This window comes from Chlamydotis macqueenii, chromosome 1 (genome assembly GCF_036417535.1).
Source record: "Chlamydotis macqueenii isolate bChlMac1 chromosome 1, bChlMac1.mat, whole genome shotgun sequence".
Lineage (NCBI taxonomy): Eukaryota > Metazoa > Chordata > Aves > Otidiformes > Otididae > Chlamydotis > Chlamydotis macqueenii.
In genome coordinates, this window is record NC_141556.1 from 197,055,316 (window position 1) to 197,074,219 (window position 18,904).

At 35.2% G+C, this 18,904-nt stretch overlaps 1 protein-coding gene across 5 annotated transcripts in view; it reads left to right on the forward strand.

Moving 5' to 3' along the window:
* Positions 1–18,904, forward strand: part of PSPC1 (paraspeckle component 1) — a 61,846-nt gene that overhangs the window by 37,363 nt on the left and 5,579 nt on the right. For 3 of the 5 annotated variants that reach the window (XR_015257491.1, XR_015257493.1, XR_015257492.1), the window contains exons 7-8: positions 15,606–15,683; positions 17,127–17,382. Coding sequence is in view for 1 of the 5 variants with exons in the window: in XM_086739541.1 (XP_086595667.1) it covers positions 1,267–1,452 (186 nt within the window). In the remaining 4 variants the exon portion in view is untranslated. Of the gene's footprint in view, positions 1–1,266; positions 7,029–15,605; positions 15,684–17,126; positions 17,383–18,904 lie in introns of those variants that run through there. The other 2 variants (XR_015257494.1, XM_086739541.1) reach the window with 2 other exon arrangements.

An 18,904-nucleotide genomic window follows, 5' to 3' on the forward strand; every position in this document is an offset into this window, starting at 1 on the left:
CAATGTTACATTTTAAACAATGCGCATATATATATATACACACACAACAATGATCTAAGTTACATAAATTTTCATATATATAGATATAATACTGTTTTAAAGTAATATATATATGAATTAGCAGACTTTAGAACTGTTGAGCTCTGCTACTGTTACTTAAGTTAGACTTTCAGAAGAAGAATTTTTTTCTGATTCAGGCACATAAATAAAGTGCTAGTCTTGAATGTTCTTTTTGAACTCTGAATACCTGGGCAGTTAATGTAGGTCTCTGTACAGAAGGAGATTTCTTCTGAAAGTATAACCGTCCTCAACAGGTAAATTATCAGTTATTTCAAGATCTGGTTGTACCATGTATCTGTGCTTTTACTGGTTTATGTTATGTTGAGTTAATGTTTTATATTTCATCATGTAAGGTTCTGTTTTTAAACACTTGCATAAATAGTGAACTGTAAGTGCTCAAACGCATGTTTTCTATTTCAGGTCTTAATTGCTATAGACAAATCTGTGTAACCACATACACTTTTATTAATATTAGGCACAGAACTAAGGAAAATAAATGTGGAACATTAACAGAATTTTCATCTAATATTGATAGTTAGGCTTTAGATATATGTCATGGGAGTTTTTTAAGCTAAGCGTAGTCCAGTTATGTATTTTATCACTAGTTGTGTTAGTTTATTTGGACTGGATTTTAAGTCTTAACTAAAGATTACTGAAGTGTCATACAAAAAGCTGACTTCAGGTAGTATGGACTGAAATATACTTTATCCACAGATATGTGGGTAGATAAGTCTGCAGGTTATATTGCTATTAAAAGAATAAAAGTGCAGTCTCTAGAAATATAATGTAAAAGCTGATTTTTTTTTTTGACAGTGTTTCTGTGTCTAATTTATTTAAGGGAGAAGCATTGTAGTTGGTATTAAAGGCAGAATAGGACTCTGGTATTAAAATGTTTTGCTCTCTCTACTGTTACATAGAGAATATGTATTGCTTCAGATGTGCTTGAAAGGATGAACTTACATTCAGCACCAGAGTTGGTCTTAATACTTGCTATTTAAATTTTTAGTTTACTTTACAAAGTTGGAGCGTAATATTAGCACTCTTTAATTTCCAGCTTTTTTTCCATAATAACTAATTGAATTGCTCCTTTCTTCCCTCTATGTGTGATCCTGATTCTGCCGGACTATCTGCTGAACTTCATGACAACATCACTTGTGGTTTTTCTTGTAACTCACATTTGGCATGTTCCAAATGGACTTGTATTAGCATAATGAGAGATTCCCTCAAGGAGGTCCATCACAGATGGGTTCGCCTCTGGTTAGTAGAACGGGCTCTGAAACTCCTCAGCCGCCAATGAGTGGTGTAGGTGCCGTGAGTGGTGGACCTGGTGGCTTTGGTAGAGGAAACCCAGGGGGCAACTTTGAAGGACCTAACAAGCGTCGCAGATACTAAAACTTATTTCATTCCTTACTGTTTAGAAATTCCAGTAAAAATATACAGTGATATGCCTTTATAATTTTAGCTGTTATCTGGAAACGGTTTTACTGTTACTGTAGTCAAACCAGTTTATTTTGTAAAACTTTTTTTGTATTCAGTCATAGGCTTTGTAGTATAGAGCAGAAGTGATGCAGATCATTATGTAAGGCAATGTGTTTGTGACTCTAGCAAAATACAATGTGTGACTATGCTGTAAAATGTGCGGTTATCTGATTACAATAAAATACAAAATCACTTGAAAGGATTTTGGGAATGTTATTGATAATAGTGGATGAGAATAATTTTATGCTTGATTGTGGGATATGTTTCATTCTTATGTAGTTTCTACTGTGTGTCAAGAAAGTTCCATTCTTAATAGTGAATCTGTTTAGCTAAACTGCATGTTGCAGTACATCGTATGAACGATTTATATCACAACTGCTTTTGTTTATTTTGACTTCTGAAGAGCGTCAAATTTTATACAAAGTGTTCTCGTTGATACTGTGTCCTTGTATCTCAGCCTCCCTTTGCAAACTTAGTCACAATAGGCTTGTCAACAGAGTATGGCCGTTACTCAAATTATTGAAAAATTTAACTGGGGGGAGTGTGCAACTTCAGAAAAGGAATATTTATGTATGCTTTATTCATAACAGTATGAATGAATTTACCTAAACCAGAAGAAAAATTGTTGTGACATCTGTGCATTCTACTGATGGTTAAAATGTCCTGTGATTGCAAGGAAGGGGGCATTTGTGCAAGCTGCTTTAAAGCCCACTGTATAATGCATCATTATAAGTATGCATCTCCCCCAATGGTTGGTTCGAATAGAAACGAGTCTGTTATCAATGATTAACTGTTTAATTAGGAGGCAAATACATGTTTTCAGTTAAAATAATTGTTCACTTAGAGTAATATACATTTGGAAGGATTGCATGTGAATATTCTTGATAAATGCTTAATAGAATGATGAATTTGAAAAGTACCCATTTCACACACAACTCAGGCTACAATTGCTGATTGAATCTTAAGATAAAACTGATGATAAAGCTATTAGGAAGCTGCTTATGACTCAGATTTTGTCAGTCGTGGAAGATGATGGAAAAGACCTATTGGTTCTATTCCTGCAGTGGTAAGAAAGTAGGGATATTTTTGGTTACTATTGCTTTTTTCCTGTGCAAAATAGTTGTAAAATATTAGTGATCTGTTTTTATCAGGTCACATTTTCAGAGATAGAAATTACTAAAATTTGTCTGCATGAATAGTGATATTAAATTGATTAAAAACCTGATTTGAGATAATATGATGCCATAATTATATCAAATGGTATGTACATAAAGCATAGGATGCAAGCAGCGGAGAGAGCATGTATGTGTTACTTCTTAACATAGCAGTGATGGTCTTGGTGAATTGAATTGTGAGCAAATAGGTAATTGCAGCATTGCTGACTTTTGGAAGCACACTGTTTATTTAAATTGCCAGTGTTATGTGGCTTAAGATGGAGATTGTTTTTATACGATTCAGGAGTCATCACTTGTAGATTCTCAACTGTGACATCTGTAACTACTGAGCATTTTCCTCTAGACTGTCTTTAATGTTGCCATTTTTTCTTTTTTTTTTGCTCAGCTTCAGATAGATGCCAGACTTTATAGTTTCTAATGCAGTAGTGAGTTGGGTTTAAAGTTTGAAATAATCTTTCCCCTAATTGATAAATGTGTCAAGCTGCAGCACTCGTTCTTCCAAAAAAAAAACCTGGAACTGATTTTACTTAGCACGCTATTCCTAAAACTTAACATTTGGGAAAATGGCTGGTTTTTTTCACTAGGTGTATGTTCGTGTTTGCATATAGCAGCTACCTAAGCTCTCCACTTTGGTGTACTGCATTCAGTTGAAAATGCAGTTTACATTGGTGTCTAAATATTACTTTTGTTTCATCTTTTCTGCCCTTGTACGTGGTGGGTTTTATGGGGATTGAGAAGGTGCTGGTGTAAGTTGGTAATTCTAAACTGTAAAGCTGTAAGGGGTACATGTTTTAAATATAACTTGAAGTAGATTAGAGAGATCTGTTCAGTTTTTCAAAGGCTGTGTCATTCAGGCTTTTGGCTAACTCTCCTGTATTTGTTCAGATATATACACCCTCACTCTTGTAGTATCTGAGTATGTTTCAGAAGTATGTTAAACATGCCAAATCTGCAAACTGTGGTTCATTCTTTTCCTTGCTAGCCTCATGCTGTTTTAAGCGCTTGTTAGTTCCACTGCACTTTTGTTGTTAGCAAGCAGAGATATTTATGTATATGTTTGAACGTTATTGAAGATTTTCGTTAATATTATTGATTTTCATTCCACAGTTGTGAGCTACTCATCCTTTAAAATTCTTGACTTGGATGGCTCTGCTGCATGGTAGTGTTGGGTTTGTCTGCTGCCCTTATTGCAGAAAATAATCTAATATCTTTTTAAATATCCATGAACCAAGCCTTTAAGTCCTAAAAAGTAAATACTGAAATGTTGAATTTGGGGACACTTTAACGATTTCCTGAAGAATTCCTTTTGTAGCTGATGACAGACTGCCAAATTCTGCTCTTAATAAGAGCTTTCTTAGGGCTACCTGGCCATATTGATTGCATACAGCTCAATGGTGAAGGCAGTGATTTTCATTTTCCCATATGTGGTAGTAACTGTCTCTAGCTATGCAATAAAAACATAATTTTGTCAGGAAAGGAATGGTCCCAATTTGGTTCTTAAAAATGGTATGTAGATGCGACCAAGCAGCGATTTTGCTTGGTGCTGCCCGTGTGCTGGAAGTGATTAATTTTTCTTATTCCTCATCTGACTGATCAGCTTATCGTTTTTTATGTGTACACAGGTTCTTAAGTTTTTAACAATCTTTGGTCTGTTTGACTAGAAAGCACAGTGAAGTCCTGACTGTTTCTGCTATATGCTATGGTAAATCAAATCAGCTTGGAGAGGATATGAAATTGACAACTACAGTGCATTCACTTTTGGTTGTACTTCTTGAGTTTTTATATTATTCCTGAAATTTCCGTCTAAACTGCTTAATTCTCATGTGAGATACAATTTTAAAACTTAAAGATAGCAAGACTTTACTATTCCATTTAAGTAAAAGAATACACAACACCACTACAATCCAGCTTGTCTAACTGCATTTGCATTTATCTCCTCAGTCATTTGAAGGGGAGCTATTTGGCACTTAAAATTAATTTTGATTGTGAGTTAGTTTCTATATAGTTTTGTCTAGTGTGCTCATTAGATAAAGTACATTGATATATTGGAAAGCAGTTCAGATACACTTTACTGTATTTATTTCCTGAGAAAAATACTTTAAAATTACTATGGATCACCTAGAATGAAAATTCCTAACCTTAAGCTATTTTGTGTGTTGTCCACGTCTATTTATCCAATTGGACATAAAGATACAATAAGCTAGACACTCTTATTAGAACAAAAGGCTAACACAGATGGAAAGAAGACAATAGGAACTAAATGTTGTGTTATTTTAATTTGAACTGTAATCCAATAGGACTTTATGGAATGTATTCTTTGAGGAGCATTCTGATTTAAAGTATACTGTCATATTTTAAAATGTTATACTAAACTAATTCCCATTGTCCACTTTTGATTTCAGATTTTTTAAACTTGAAAAATAGATTAATCTGTAATTACAAATTCTTTTTAAAGGTACTAAATACAAATGCGTTGACTTGACTATGAAGTAGTGATTGATAAATGGTCACGATGTGCCTTGAGATAACTTGATTCAAAAATACTGAAATAACCAAACTAAAGGAAGATTCTCAAGTGAAAAACAACCCCCCTTAGGCCTTTTGAAGAGAATATGCTTTGAGGTGAGATGTTCAGCAAATGAGTGGTATGCTTTGATGGCATATGAAGCTCATTTTTCTTAAACATGTTGTGGAAACTGATCTTTTTGCATACCTCTTAATGTATAATTTTTTGTCTAACCAGTTGGATCGTAGTTCTTCCCTTCTCAGTGAAGACAAGTAAAAATAAACTGTAATTGAACTATTAGAATGGCAAGGAAGACTGGGTAGCAACTGATGGAGTCAGTTTACACTGAACTGCCAGTGTGAATGGATTCTCAGTCCCATTCCTGAGACTTGAAGTGGTGCATATCCATAGGTGGGTTTATAGAGTCTGCATCCAGCAACTGTTAACTTGTGCTTGAGGCTGAGACTGGGGGACTTGAGAGAGCACATATTTCAAATGCAATTTAATTGTCTTAAGAGCCCTGAATTTATTAATTTAGCCACTGTGTTATCATTAAAATGCAGAACCATCTTGGGATTTTGTGTTTTCCTCAGGCTGTTAGCTCACTTGTAGCATAAGGGAATATCAGTCCAAACTTCCGTGATTCTTGAATAGTGAAGAGAGAGTGAGTATGACCTATGAAAAATGTAGAGTTTGGACATTTCTCCTTAAAATTATCAGCTGTTTAGTGCTAGGTTAGTAACAAACTTTGGGCTGTTTTCTTAGAAATGCATTTATTAAAATGTGAGAACTTAATAGAAGGCTTGACTGAAAACTTGCAATACTTAGTGGCAGGTATAATTTTTCCCATTGGATTAGCTTTTTGTTGCCTTTTGGGATATGCAGTAAAATATACTTAGTCTTAGTAGGTGGTCTTAATAATTTTGTGTTTTCCTGTTACGAAGAAATCTGTTTTGTTAATAGTTTTGGGTTATTCCCTATAAAGTATTTTAAAAATCATAGCATTTCAAGTTTGTTTTCATAGTAATCCATGAAATACGGAAGCTTATCAAAATTAAGTTACCTGTGTCTAAAGTGTGAGTTGTAGAATAGATAAACTGAGCATTATGTTTTAGTGAAAACAATAGTTTTGATGATTTTAAATGCATGGAAACAAGACCTCAAAGTGTTAGTTTTCAGTGGGATAGATTTAATAGGTCTTTTCCATCTTGAACTTCCTTAAGCTACTATGAAAATTAATGTAATTGAAATTTGGAGATATTCGTATTAATGACCTCAGCCTGACTTCGAGAAACATTTAGGAGGTAGGTTTCTTCAGAGGAGCAGTTTAGAACAGCAACTGTTTTTTCCCTAATTGAAGAAGCTAGTCAGAAAAGTTTAAGTTCCGAGATAAGCATACTATACTTACAGGTAAAACCATTTTTAAAAGCTACTTTCATATATTGATCATTTTATACCAAATTCACATTAAAAGAAAAACAAATCTTTGTAAATGTGGGTAAAAATTTACTGATTTATGTGTAGTCCCTTGAATAGAGGGACAAAATGATCATAGTAAGAGGTATGAGATTCAAAAGGAACTTAACTGTGTTACTGCATACATGTGTTGAGGTTTTTCCATTTGTTTTAGTAAATGACTCGTCTAGAGCTTCTATTGTTCCTGATTTTATTAGTGTGCTTTTATATCTTAATTTCTGTAGAGTAAAGCATAGCTGTAAAATTTGATTGAATTTACATGCTAACTGTATGCGGGATGTTAAATGCTCGACTTGGAAGAAGCGCAGTGAGAATAAAGATACTGTTCTTGCCTTCAATTTCTCAGTTAAAAAAAAAAAAATTGCATAAACCTTGAACGGGAATAAGTGTGATGAGTCCTGTATGTAAATTGAAAAAAGATGAGGGGAGGGGGAATAAAGTGCCACAATAAAAATGGAAGAAATGTTTGATTTTATATCTACTGCAGATTCACAAACTAACTTCAAAGCTTGTGAGAACCACAAACTAGCTGATTTTTGATGGAAAAGATGGAAATACCAGTTACATTAATGTCTTGGATTTTTTAAACTTTGAGTTTAGTGTTGTGCAGCAGGCCAAGGAATATGAGAATAAGTGAAATGAATTAATCTTCTAAAAATATTTTAATATTCAGGGGGTGTAGGATGGGATCACTGCGTTTGGATAGGTTTCTTCTATGTTCTTGTTACAAAATTGTTCCATTGATTTTTGTGGCTGTGTACAGCGTACACACCTGGTGTTGTCGTAAGTATGAAAGAGCTGATTTTGAGATTCTTAGCCTCTCATGAAACCGGTGAGAATCCAATCTTATGCCTATGTGTCATAGCCAGAAAAGCTCCAAACAGGAGATGGTGTAAAGGAAGATAAAATTGTGAATATTAGCATCTATGGGATAGGATTAAGGTATTTTCTTTAGTTTTTTTCCTTAATTTTACTGTAATCATTTTTTTAATTTATGTGAAAGGGAAACTTAATTTTTTTCTCGGTGAATATTTGAAAGAAAAACACCAAAACAAAATACCCCTCCCAAAACCTACCAAAACAAAAAAAAAACCCATGCCTAACCCCCCAAGCAAAACAGGTTTTCACTCTTTCAATAACCACGTAAACTTAAGCAAGTTGGAAGAGGAAATGTAATTTAGAAAGATGTGAAACCACAGGAATTTATTGTCATTCTTTTTGTAGCTGTTCGCTCTCGGTGTTTTGGGCATTTTAATATTTCTTTTTAACAACTCTATTACTGTTAATTATTTGCTATTAAATTATTTATTCTGCAGTGCTGTTACTAGGCTTTAAATATTTTTATCTAAGAAAAAACCCTGCATATGCTAGCTATTGCAGTACTGTAGAATGTAGTTTTTGAGCTGCCAGTTGGTAGTGGTTTTAAAGCTGTTTGCAAATTTTTAAATATTTGTATGCTAATGGGAAATTTTAAATCTTCGTTTGCATATTTAAAATAAGAATTCAATACATGCTTTGCTGCAGATAGGAATAGCCCTTTGCCCTCCTTGGTGCTTGGTCCTGCTTCCTGCCTGCTTTGTGCCACCCTCACATCTCTGTGCCGGGGCAGTGAGGAGGGTAAAAGGAACCCAGTGACAATTACCAATTCTGCTCATTTCTGTGTAGAAGGAAGGAACAGCAAGGAGTGGGCAGTAGAACAAGACTATTCCTAACTGTGCAGACATAGGTTAGTTAGTGCTATATCTACATGCCACATAGAGAATGTAGTTTTATATATGTTCTCGTTAAGTGAGTTTGGGTGACTTTTCAGTACTCTAAGAAATACCTTGCTTAGAAAATAAATATGTTTAGGGCTTTAGATATCTGAATAGCATGGTTATGTTTTATGTTCATAGTGATAGGTGGCCCAAGAGGACAAGTATTTGAAGTAATAAAAACCAGACACTGAAATGTTGAGCTAAATTATACATGAGCTTGATCTCTCTGTTCAGTTTCTGCAGTTGCCAAGAAGGTTACATGCAAACCAGTGAAGTACGGAAAATAGTATTCTTCGTGATTTCTCCAAGTAAGATGATGTTGCTTTAGAGAAGCAAGTCTAGTCATAAGTACTTTTTCTTGGAAGAAAATAGGTAAACTGCAGTTGCAAAGATGGGGAAGTGTACTGTCTTTTAAAATGGTAACATTCTTCATTCTTTGATAAAATAGCACTGCATTGTTCCGTATATTATGTTCCTCTTCGGAGTATGTAAAAGGTAAGCTGCAGCTCCAGTTTCAATCCACTTCAAATCAAAAGCCTTTTCCAGAAGGCACAGAAGGAAAACTTCTGTGAAACAGTAGTTCATCTTCAGTTTGTTCCAATGTGAAGCATTGTACTTGTAGAACTTCCAGCATTGTATCAGTAGCGGTTCCACATCTGATATTTTCAGAACCAGAACTGTTGGAGATAATAAAGTTTCTGCTTTTAGTGTGTGAAGAATACAATTATTACATATAAAAAACTAAATGTTCAGAGTTTTGAAAGGAAATATGTAAAATAATTGCCATATATTGAATTACTGGTTTAAAAGTGAAATTATGTTAACTTGGCAGTTGGGATAGTTATGCTTTTGGAATCATTTTGGTGTATGTGCCAGTTTATAATTGCCATGTTATGCTTTGTGTAGTTTTTGTAATATCACTTAATGCATGTTCAGCATCATTCTTGCATCACGGTTGTGTACAGTAATATTTTATTCACGCTGATGAATGCAAACGTCTGTAGAAGAGGGATGCTAGAGCGTTCGTGTAGTATTATGTAACTTGTTTAGGAGAATTTTTCATTGCCAAGCTTGCTTTCTGTTCTGTGTTCATTCTGCATGCTTTGTGCAAAATATGCTTTTTCTATTGCATATGGGGAAAAAAGTAGAAAGTCATGAAAAGGTTTTTGTTATCAAATTAAACAGAAGTCCTGGGTGCCTCTTACTGTTTCTAAAATGGCAACTGGCTCAGGAGAATAAAATTACTTGGTATACTTTCCTGCATGATTACATCTAGATTTTTTCTGCTTACGAGCCACTTCAGTATTAAATGTTAAAGATTAAAAAAAAAAAAAAAATCTGAGTTTAGTTTCCATAGATAATCTAGTTTTAAGCACAAGCATGTGTATAAGACAGTAAATTAATCACAAATGACTTTATGTTTGCCCTGAATAGTACTGTAACTCCCCAAGTTGTATTAAACATTAAAAAAAAATAGTTTGAGTTTCATCATTTTAAAAGGAAACTTTAAAAATTGTATAGAGTGAGAGTAAGCCAGTCCACTGGGTGGCGAGGGAAAGTACAAATCTGTGGAGAGTCATGCTCTTGTTTTGAGTTGCATTATGTTACTGGACATGCATTTTTTACTGTTTAAATTCGGACCATTGTGCAAAACTGTTTGTTATAAAGACTTAACAAGAAATACAATTTATCTTCTTTTACCTGCTTATAAGTATTTTTTTCCTTCCATTTAACCGTAAACCCGAATTTCCTAGATGTCTGATATTTTGGGGAAATAAATACTGATTTAAAAACACTGTGTCCAGAACCTTCATAATAAATTTGCATTTCTGGTTTATTGCTGTAATAGTCACAGAAATACTCACAGGTTTGAAAGTGTTCATCTAGATTTTTGGGGGAGGAAAAGGGATTGATTATTGTATGTTGCTTAACTCTTGAGCCCTCAGATGGGAAAACTGCTAATGTAGAAAAATCTTTATATTCTTGTAAAAAAACAAACAAACCCAACCAAAATTGTTTACAAATCAGGTATCTCTAAAACTGTCACTGTCAAGGGGCACTGTAATTTTAGAGAAGGTGGGAAAACTTTATTTTATTAGAAGTCTTACATATTTTGTGAAGTATTTGTAAATCTTTCACTAGTCTGACATAAAGGGCATTGTGACTCAGCCTAACCTTCTGTTAGTATTATGGTGAAAATTCTGCAAGCTTCTGCAAAGTTTTAGAAGTGATATGAGGAAGTATTGTGATATACTGACTGTAGGACTGGGCCAAATCATTCATCTTTGAAGATTGTCACTGGCCAGCTCTGGGTATCCTTATCCATTCCATTTAGGACTATGTTTCCTATTCTGTGTTCCAGGATTTCTTTTACTGTAAAATACTCTAACTTTTCCTGATGATGGGAACTTTGTTTGGGGGTTCTAGTACTAAACTTGATGGAAATGGGTTAAAGGAAGAAATCAGATGTTAGATGCACAGTAAAAACAGTTCTTTATGTGATTTGACAAGTCATTACATACCTCTCCATGTATATTTGTTAGTATATGGGTATAATGTATGTATTTTTAACTTGTGTCATTTAAAAGGATTTATAGCTCTTCTTGAGGGGAAAAATGACTTTGTTCTGGATGAATTTAATTTTGAATTTTCTCTTGTTTAAATCTATACATAATAACTAAGTGGCAGAATACATGAGAACTTAAAAAAATAGGTACCCTTAGGTACCCTTTCTTGACTCATAGGTATGTGGAAATAATAGTAGGGAAAAGTAAAAGTAGGTAAGTACTCTTAAAGGATTTACAGATGGGGGAGATATTAATGTGGAAAAGCATGAAGATGTGATTTGATCTCATCTTTCAGTTTCTTTCTTCTAAAATTTTGTAAGCTACCATAGAATTAAAAACAACAAATATGACTCTTGATAAACACACTTAAGAATTTTAGATTAAGTTCTGCCTATAAGTTAAACTAGTTCAGTGTAAACATGTAAATAAAATACATGCTTTAATGGACGAAAGTCCTGTGTTTCATTAAGATACAGAGAAAAGTAATGTTATTGGAGAGTTGACTACACTTTCTCATATTTTTTATTTTTGTTTATGTAATGTTGAAGGAACAGAGGTGGAACTTTATTAATGACATGCAGGTTAAATATACAAGAGAAAATTGTGCTGGGAAAGGACTGAAGTTCAAATATATATAATTTAATTTACTGATGCTTCCAGTAGACGACTTCTGTCACAAGTTTAGAGAGCTCGCATTTAAAAACAAATGGTGTCCAAATGTGGTCCTGCTCTTGTTGCAGGAAAATATCACCTTTGCCTTGATTGTGACAAAACAAAAATAGGACTGTTAAGATTTAAGTTTATGATCTTGCCACAGTGATAAATCTGAGTAGAACAGTGAACTGACGTGGCTTGTCTGCTGGTTGGGTATGTGTACAGGTACACAACGTACAGTCTTCCCAGGACTTTGAATATGGTAGTGCCTTCAGTTGTTTCAGCAGTTGCTTCACTTGTCTTCATTAATTAAGTTCCTTTATGGCTACGGGGATGCTTTTCAAAGTCTTCGTCTCTTCTGCTTAGCAAATTTCAGTTGCATAAGTGGCAGCTACTGCTGTTGTTGGCTGAGGGTGGTTATAGTCATGGAGCGCTTAAATCCGCATTTGCTCTTGCCAGTCGTCTTAGTTTACACCTTTTCAGTCATTGCAGTGCGCTTCCAAACATTACCTTTCATGGATTATAAATGTGGTATTCTCAATGAGGTATTGATCTGAGCAAGCTTCAGTAGACACGTAAAAAGTATTATGTACAAATTTTTGAAAAATACAAACTGGTTACACTTGTACTGTCAATGACACAAATTCCTTTGATAATTTGAAGTGTTACAGAAAAGTTGGATGGTTATTTCAGATTCTCTGATTTTGTAATGAAGATGTGAAGACCTGGTTTTACCTCCAGGTGCTGAGGTTCTTCTTTAAACTATTTGGATATCTGCATTTATTTTAGTTTACACAGTGTGGTGCAAACCAGAATCACTCAGACTTTATGGATAAATACACCGTGTCAGAACGTACTTGGCAATCAGATGCTGGTCAGATGTGAGATTTTGCAGAGCTCAGGATGGAAGTAAGCTGACTAAAATAGGCTGTTAAATGATGGAAATAAAGTTACAAGAAGGCAAGAACCAGGTTCAGCAGAATAGGAGAGCAAACTGTGAACTCTTTGAAGATGATCTGTAAAAAGTAGTGGGATAATCTGATAACAGGTAAATGTTCTGTGAACCTTTCAGAGAAATTGATGCATCAGTATGCATGATTTGAAATGCGGACTTGTGTATATCAAGTCACAAACAGGTAACTGAAGCTTTTATGTTCTAGTCTGTGTTCGTAACCATTTTCACCTTAATGTGTTTATGTTTACAAATTTGTCACCTGACATAATCCTGATAACTTATTTTAATACATATTTTAAATGTGAGAATTAAGGTATGATCTTGCATCTTGAAATATGGATGAACCATGATGAAAAATAGTGCCAACAGTGAATCTCTTTGACTTGAAGTATTTTAGTCTTTCGTATGATGTCAGCGGACTACCTTTGTATGTAAGACGATAACAAAAGGAAGTACCCTATTTCTTACTATGTGGTCTTGGCTTAGTCCTGGGCAAGCAGGGTTTCATCATTAAGGCCTTTGTACTTTGTTGTTCTCAAGTGAAGGAAGTTGTAGCCAACTGGAGTGTGGGTTGGGGGGGGGGGGGGAGGGGGCAGTGTGTAGATGGTGGAAGGGTTAATTTTAATAGTATTCCTAACGTACACTGAGATGCCTGATAGTTAACTTTGTTATTCAAAGTTGAAATTATTCCTAATGTGCTTTTCAGTCCTCTTCATTACATGTTAGCAGGTGCTTCCTCAGCTCTATGCATATGAGAGTTGAGGCTTAGTGCTTTTTGATACTTGCTTAGAAAGCTATTTCACTCTGGGTAGGAACAATAACTTTATCTTACATGTAGTATCCACTTCTACTAAAATAAGGAATGTAAAATGGTAATAGAAAGTTGAGATAAATCTGGTTTATTGCAGCATCAGCAGTAATTGTCCAGTTGTGCAAGTAAAGGACAAAAAGCCTTGAGTTCCAGCTTGCCAGACGATGGAGCTTATACAACAGTAGCAAGTAGAGAATCTCTGATCTTCAGTTTTATGTATTTGAGTTCACTGCACGTTCTGCCTTAAAAATGTTAACGGATTCCTCCGTGTTAAGCACAACTTTTTAGCCCAGGTCTGAATAGTAATCTGCTTGGACTGGGCACATGTAGGCTTGGTTTGTTGCAAGGACCAGTTATGTCATATTGAAACAGATCTGTAAATGCCTTAATCTCTGCAAAACACAAGTTTTCATGAGAAATGGTACTTCTGTTCAACATTGCTTTGTGGGTTTTTTTGTAAACAGGTAAGTCTTTATGTCATTGGACCAATATGCGATAAAGCACTTGCAGGATTTTTGTTAACCCTGCAGTTTGTTAATACTGTTATGTTGTCTTTGTCTTGAAATACAGATTCCACTTCCTGTGTATGTCAAATCTAATGTAAGATTTTTTTTTTCTACCAAATACTTTATTATGGTGCAAGCTAGAAGCTGGTGTTCTGTATTTGCCATGAAGTAATCAGACATAAAATTTCCCACTGAACAAAATTAGCATAGGAAGGAAGTTACTTAATTGCACAATGAATTACTAAATCTTTTGACAGAACCAGAAGCAGTGGGCACAAACTGAAACACAGGAGGCTCATCCTGAACATTAGGAAAAAAAATTTTAATGAGAGAGCAACTGAGCACTGGCACAGATTGCCCAGGGAGGTTGTGGAGTCTCCATCCTTGGTCTGGACTGGACCGGACGTGGTCCTGGGCAGCCGGCTCTAGGTGGCCCTGCTTGAGCAGGGAAGTTGGCCCAGATGACTTCCAGAGGTCACTGCCAACATTAACCCTTCTGTGATTCTGTCATCTAAATAAAGCTTTGACTTCATTGAACTTTATATGAATTAATGTTAAAAACCTTTATATGCTTAGGTATTTGAATGCTTCCTTACTAGGTTTCATTTAAATATAGATGTATATATTGCTTAGTATTGTTAAATTTTACGTTTTCAAATTAAGCACGTCAAAGATTAAAGCTCTTTGAGTGAATCTTAAGTTGTTGCTCTTTATAAGGACCATGCAAAGTCTTACGGCTTCAGAGATTTTAGCCCCACAAAGATAATCAATTCTGCTGTCATTATTTTGGAAGAGGAGGTTAGGACACTGGCCTAACTTGGCACCTGCTGCAAAAATGACAGGTAAGGAATCCTACAGGAGGGAATGGGGAGTGTTGTTTGAAGTTGTGTAAAGCAGCATTGGTAACACTTCGGAAGTAAATGTGCTGTGTATCCCAGTTTCATAATTCCTTGGAAATGCTGTTTTTTAAAATTAGAGAAAGTCAGATTATGCACCATCTAGGAAGTTTCCCTTGAAACTTAATTCCTTCTTAGTTTTTGGAAGATCCAAAATAGCTTCAAACTAGTGAGGTCATCACATCTCAACTATATATAGTGTATTTTTCTATAAGGCAAAGTTTATGCTGATTTTCTGTAGTCTTAAAAAAATGTAAAATCTGAGAAAACTGTCTTTTAGGTTTTGCCTATACATGTTGTTGCTACTTTAAAATAATTTTTAAAAATATTTTGAAATCAGACTAAATCAATATTAATAAAACTACCTATTTAAATGTCTCTAAGATTTTCATAGTGATTCTCATCTCAGATTGCGTAATTGCAAACTTGCGCTACACACTGTGCAAACAGTGATAACTTGGCTTCTGTTAAAGTAGTAAAGCAATACTACTTTATGCTAGCTGTGCTGGTTTAACTGTATCTAGTTTACAGCAGACTTTTCTTAATCCATTTCAAATTCTGTGTGTAAAGAAGCCCTAAGTTTCTGTGATAGGTGAACTTATTTGAGAATTTCTAGAATCTGACATAAAACAAGCTAATGAAATTTTAAATCTTAACTTCCAGTGCAGACTGATGCAATGGTTTCAGATGCTGTTGATCTGTCAGGTTTCTTAAGTTTTCTTGGTTAATTGGTGAAGTCACCTCTATACATCATTATTTCTAGGTGAAAGAGATGATGAGGGTTAAAGGTTATTCCCTTGCTCCTTCAACAGTTTTGTACTTCTTAGCTGTTCATAATAAGGTAAAGTATCACAAAATGCTCAGGAACTTTGCATCTCTGTAACAGGGCACATGAGTTCTGAATGGAGAAAATGATCCTGTTACTGGGATGTTTTCTGAGCTACTTAGCATGAACACAGTCATTGAAAGTAGAAATCTGAACATCTGAAGACATTGCTGCTGCAGTAACATCAATATGTGTAGAATGGATAATTATAAAGATCGGTGTCTGATTAGCCAGCTGTTCTGGTGCTGCCGTGTCTTCAACTTGACATGAGAATGTCAGCAGTATAGGGGAGGGGGCTGTATTCAAAAATATGGGATTGAGTTGCTCATTATTTTAATGACTTTGTGTGCCTGCAGCCTTACAGTTCATATAAATTTGCAAAAAAATGTGTATATATATAATATATATAAAAATACAGCACTTTACTCAGGCGCCTACCGCACACTATAATTAATGTTAAGAAGTTAAAGGCTTAATTTCTTCTGCTGATCAAATTCAGACTTCTTTGAAATTGTAGGGAATCTTTTTTACAAAAAAAAAATTGAATCCTCCTTTTGTATTAAAAGTACAGTCTTACATCTAGGAACATAATGATTTGCAAATGAACAATTTCTATTAAATTTACAAAGTACTACTAAATTTCGGCATCTTCAAATTCAGACCTTACTTAAGCTGCACAGATGAAATCTTTGTCCTTTCTCTTTAAATCTTTTCAGACGTACTCATCATTCCCCAAATAATGAAGAACAGTTTTAATTTCTGTATAAGTGAAGTTTTTGTAGTCCAGGCAAAACAGAAAAATAACTGTCCCTTGATCATAGTACTGTCACTGGTACAGGTTTATTGCCTAGCCACTAGTAACTGCTACCGTTTTTTTTCTTTTTTGAAGTCTGATTCCAAAAGAGGAATATTACTACATGTTCCTCATTCTGTGTAAGATGCTGACTTTAGATACTATTTGCCTTAAAAATTGTGAAATAGATGTAAAATGTTTTTAATAACCATGTCAAGGAAATAAAATGCCTTGCTGGCTCAATTCAAGTAATTGCCCTTTTGCTTTTAGGAAGTTAATTTTCCTTGTGAGCCTTAATTTGGTAATATTCACTTTTTCCCTTAAATACTCATTTGGTTCTAGCTCTCTGCAAGTATATGCTGTTAAGGAGAGAATTTGGGAAACATAAGATTGGGAAAGGTTATGTTGCAGTTTCTCCTGTCATCACTGGCAGCTGTGCAATGATGCCCAGGTGACAACTGATTTACTCTCTAGTTTTACTGTTGCAAATGTGTGCTTTTGTCCTCAGCAGGGACTACTCACGATTAAGGTGAGCGGGCCAGACTTGGTAAAAACTAAGAGAAGAATGGGGAGGAAAAGATTGCTTGACCATTTAAAAATGTCTAGCATTGTGTCTTCTGTTAGTACATCAGCAGCCAACATTGTTATCTGTTACCTTTTGATAGGTAAACCTGAACAAACGCAAACACGAACACAGCTCTGCGGATCATCTCGGGTTCCCTTTGGAAACCCCAAATAAATGGCCACAAGGGATTGTGTGTTTTCCTGAGAACAGCTCAGCACTGGAGTTCTTCCTTTCTGTGTGATGGATAGTGGCTCTGCTACTCTCACAATGGTCCCTATTCCTGCTGGTGCAAAGTGTCGTACGGTCCACTTCAGTGGAAGTCAAAATTTACCTGTGCTGCTGTTCTGTGTCGCTAGGTAATTTTTAAAGTAGACATAAAACAAAGGGGGAAATGGAGGGACATATAGGGGGGGAAGCTCTTTGTTACAGTAGCCACAAAAAATCCTGGTTTTGATTGTTTTTTTTTTTTTTTAAAAAGCAACTTGTTCTGTCATGAAGCTGCATAGCATCAGTGTGCAAGGTAAATGGAAAATGTCCTTCGGTGTTGTGGATTGTCACAGCTGTTTCTGATGGTATGCTGCTGTGGTGACTTGGAGCTTGTCTCGCACAGCAGTTCTGTATTGGAAGGACAGCAGTGGAGAGTACTTCATTAAGCTGAATGTGCGTTACTTGAAATAGGTTGTACTGAGGAGCTGGTTTTCAGTTTTCGATGATAATGGCACAATATGTGCGCAATGTCACTCAGTTTGTGTGATGCATCTGTTCTCTTCAGTACAGGCACGTTCTCATGCTGTTAGCCTTAGAATATTCCAGATTTATTTTTCTTGGCACCATACCAACTTTGAGCCTTAATTTAAAGAAGGGCTTTATCATATGAATGAAGATTATTCGGAGTCTGTTACTTTAGAAATAACTGTTTGCTGTGTTCCTGCTCACTCTAACAAATGCCTTTTTTTTTCAGCACTAGCTGCTGGGATACATTCGGTTCTAACAAAGTAATCACTGTTAATCATAAACAGTAGGGTTTATATAGGGTAGAGAGATTGGAATTATCTTAATTTCTTGTAGAGAGAAAATCCTGAAGAGAGGCAGACAGATACTGTTAAAAAGTGCACACACTATAGTAATTTTTAAAGTATTTGAGTAAATTATTAATTTGTAAGTATTTGAGTTATGGTAAATAGTTAATTTGTAGCACTGCCATATGGTCTTACTGACTGGTTTTAGGAGTTGTCTTCAAAAACATACCAGATTGATTTGGCTACAGTTTTGTCACTAGTATCCACTAGTTGCCAAGAATCTGGCTCACTGCTTTCTTTTCAGTAAATCTGGGTGGCCAAGAAATAGAGTCTGGAGAAGACTGTGTTAGGTATTTGGAGGTCTTAGTCTTGCTGGGGGGCGTGGGGGGGAAGCCTCTTTTTTTCATAGTATTAAAATAGAGACTGAAAGATGTGCAGTTTCTAATTGTAGCTTCCCTTTAAGATGGGTACGTACCTGTCAATAGCTGGATTAGTTTCACCGTGTGGCGGTAATGTCTCAGGACAGTAATATTTGTTCAGATGACAATTCCAACCAGGTCCTTATAGCTGATAGTCATCGCTGTGGCCATTTTTGTATTTGACCTGCAAAATGCTTTTAATAGTAGCCGTTGTAAAGTTATAGCTCTAGTTATAAAGGGTTGGTGGGTTGTGCTCTGTCATATTTGCTTTAGGAAGAAAGTATCCATCTTGCTGAATGTCTGTGTTATGGAATAGGTAACAGAACTTTTGAAATTGGATGTATAGCAAGCTGCACCGTGGAGGGGAAAAGATGAAAAGGAAACAAATGGGAGGATTGATGAATTAACAGCACTTTTAATAGGACTCAGACATTAAATTG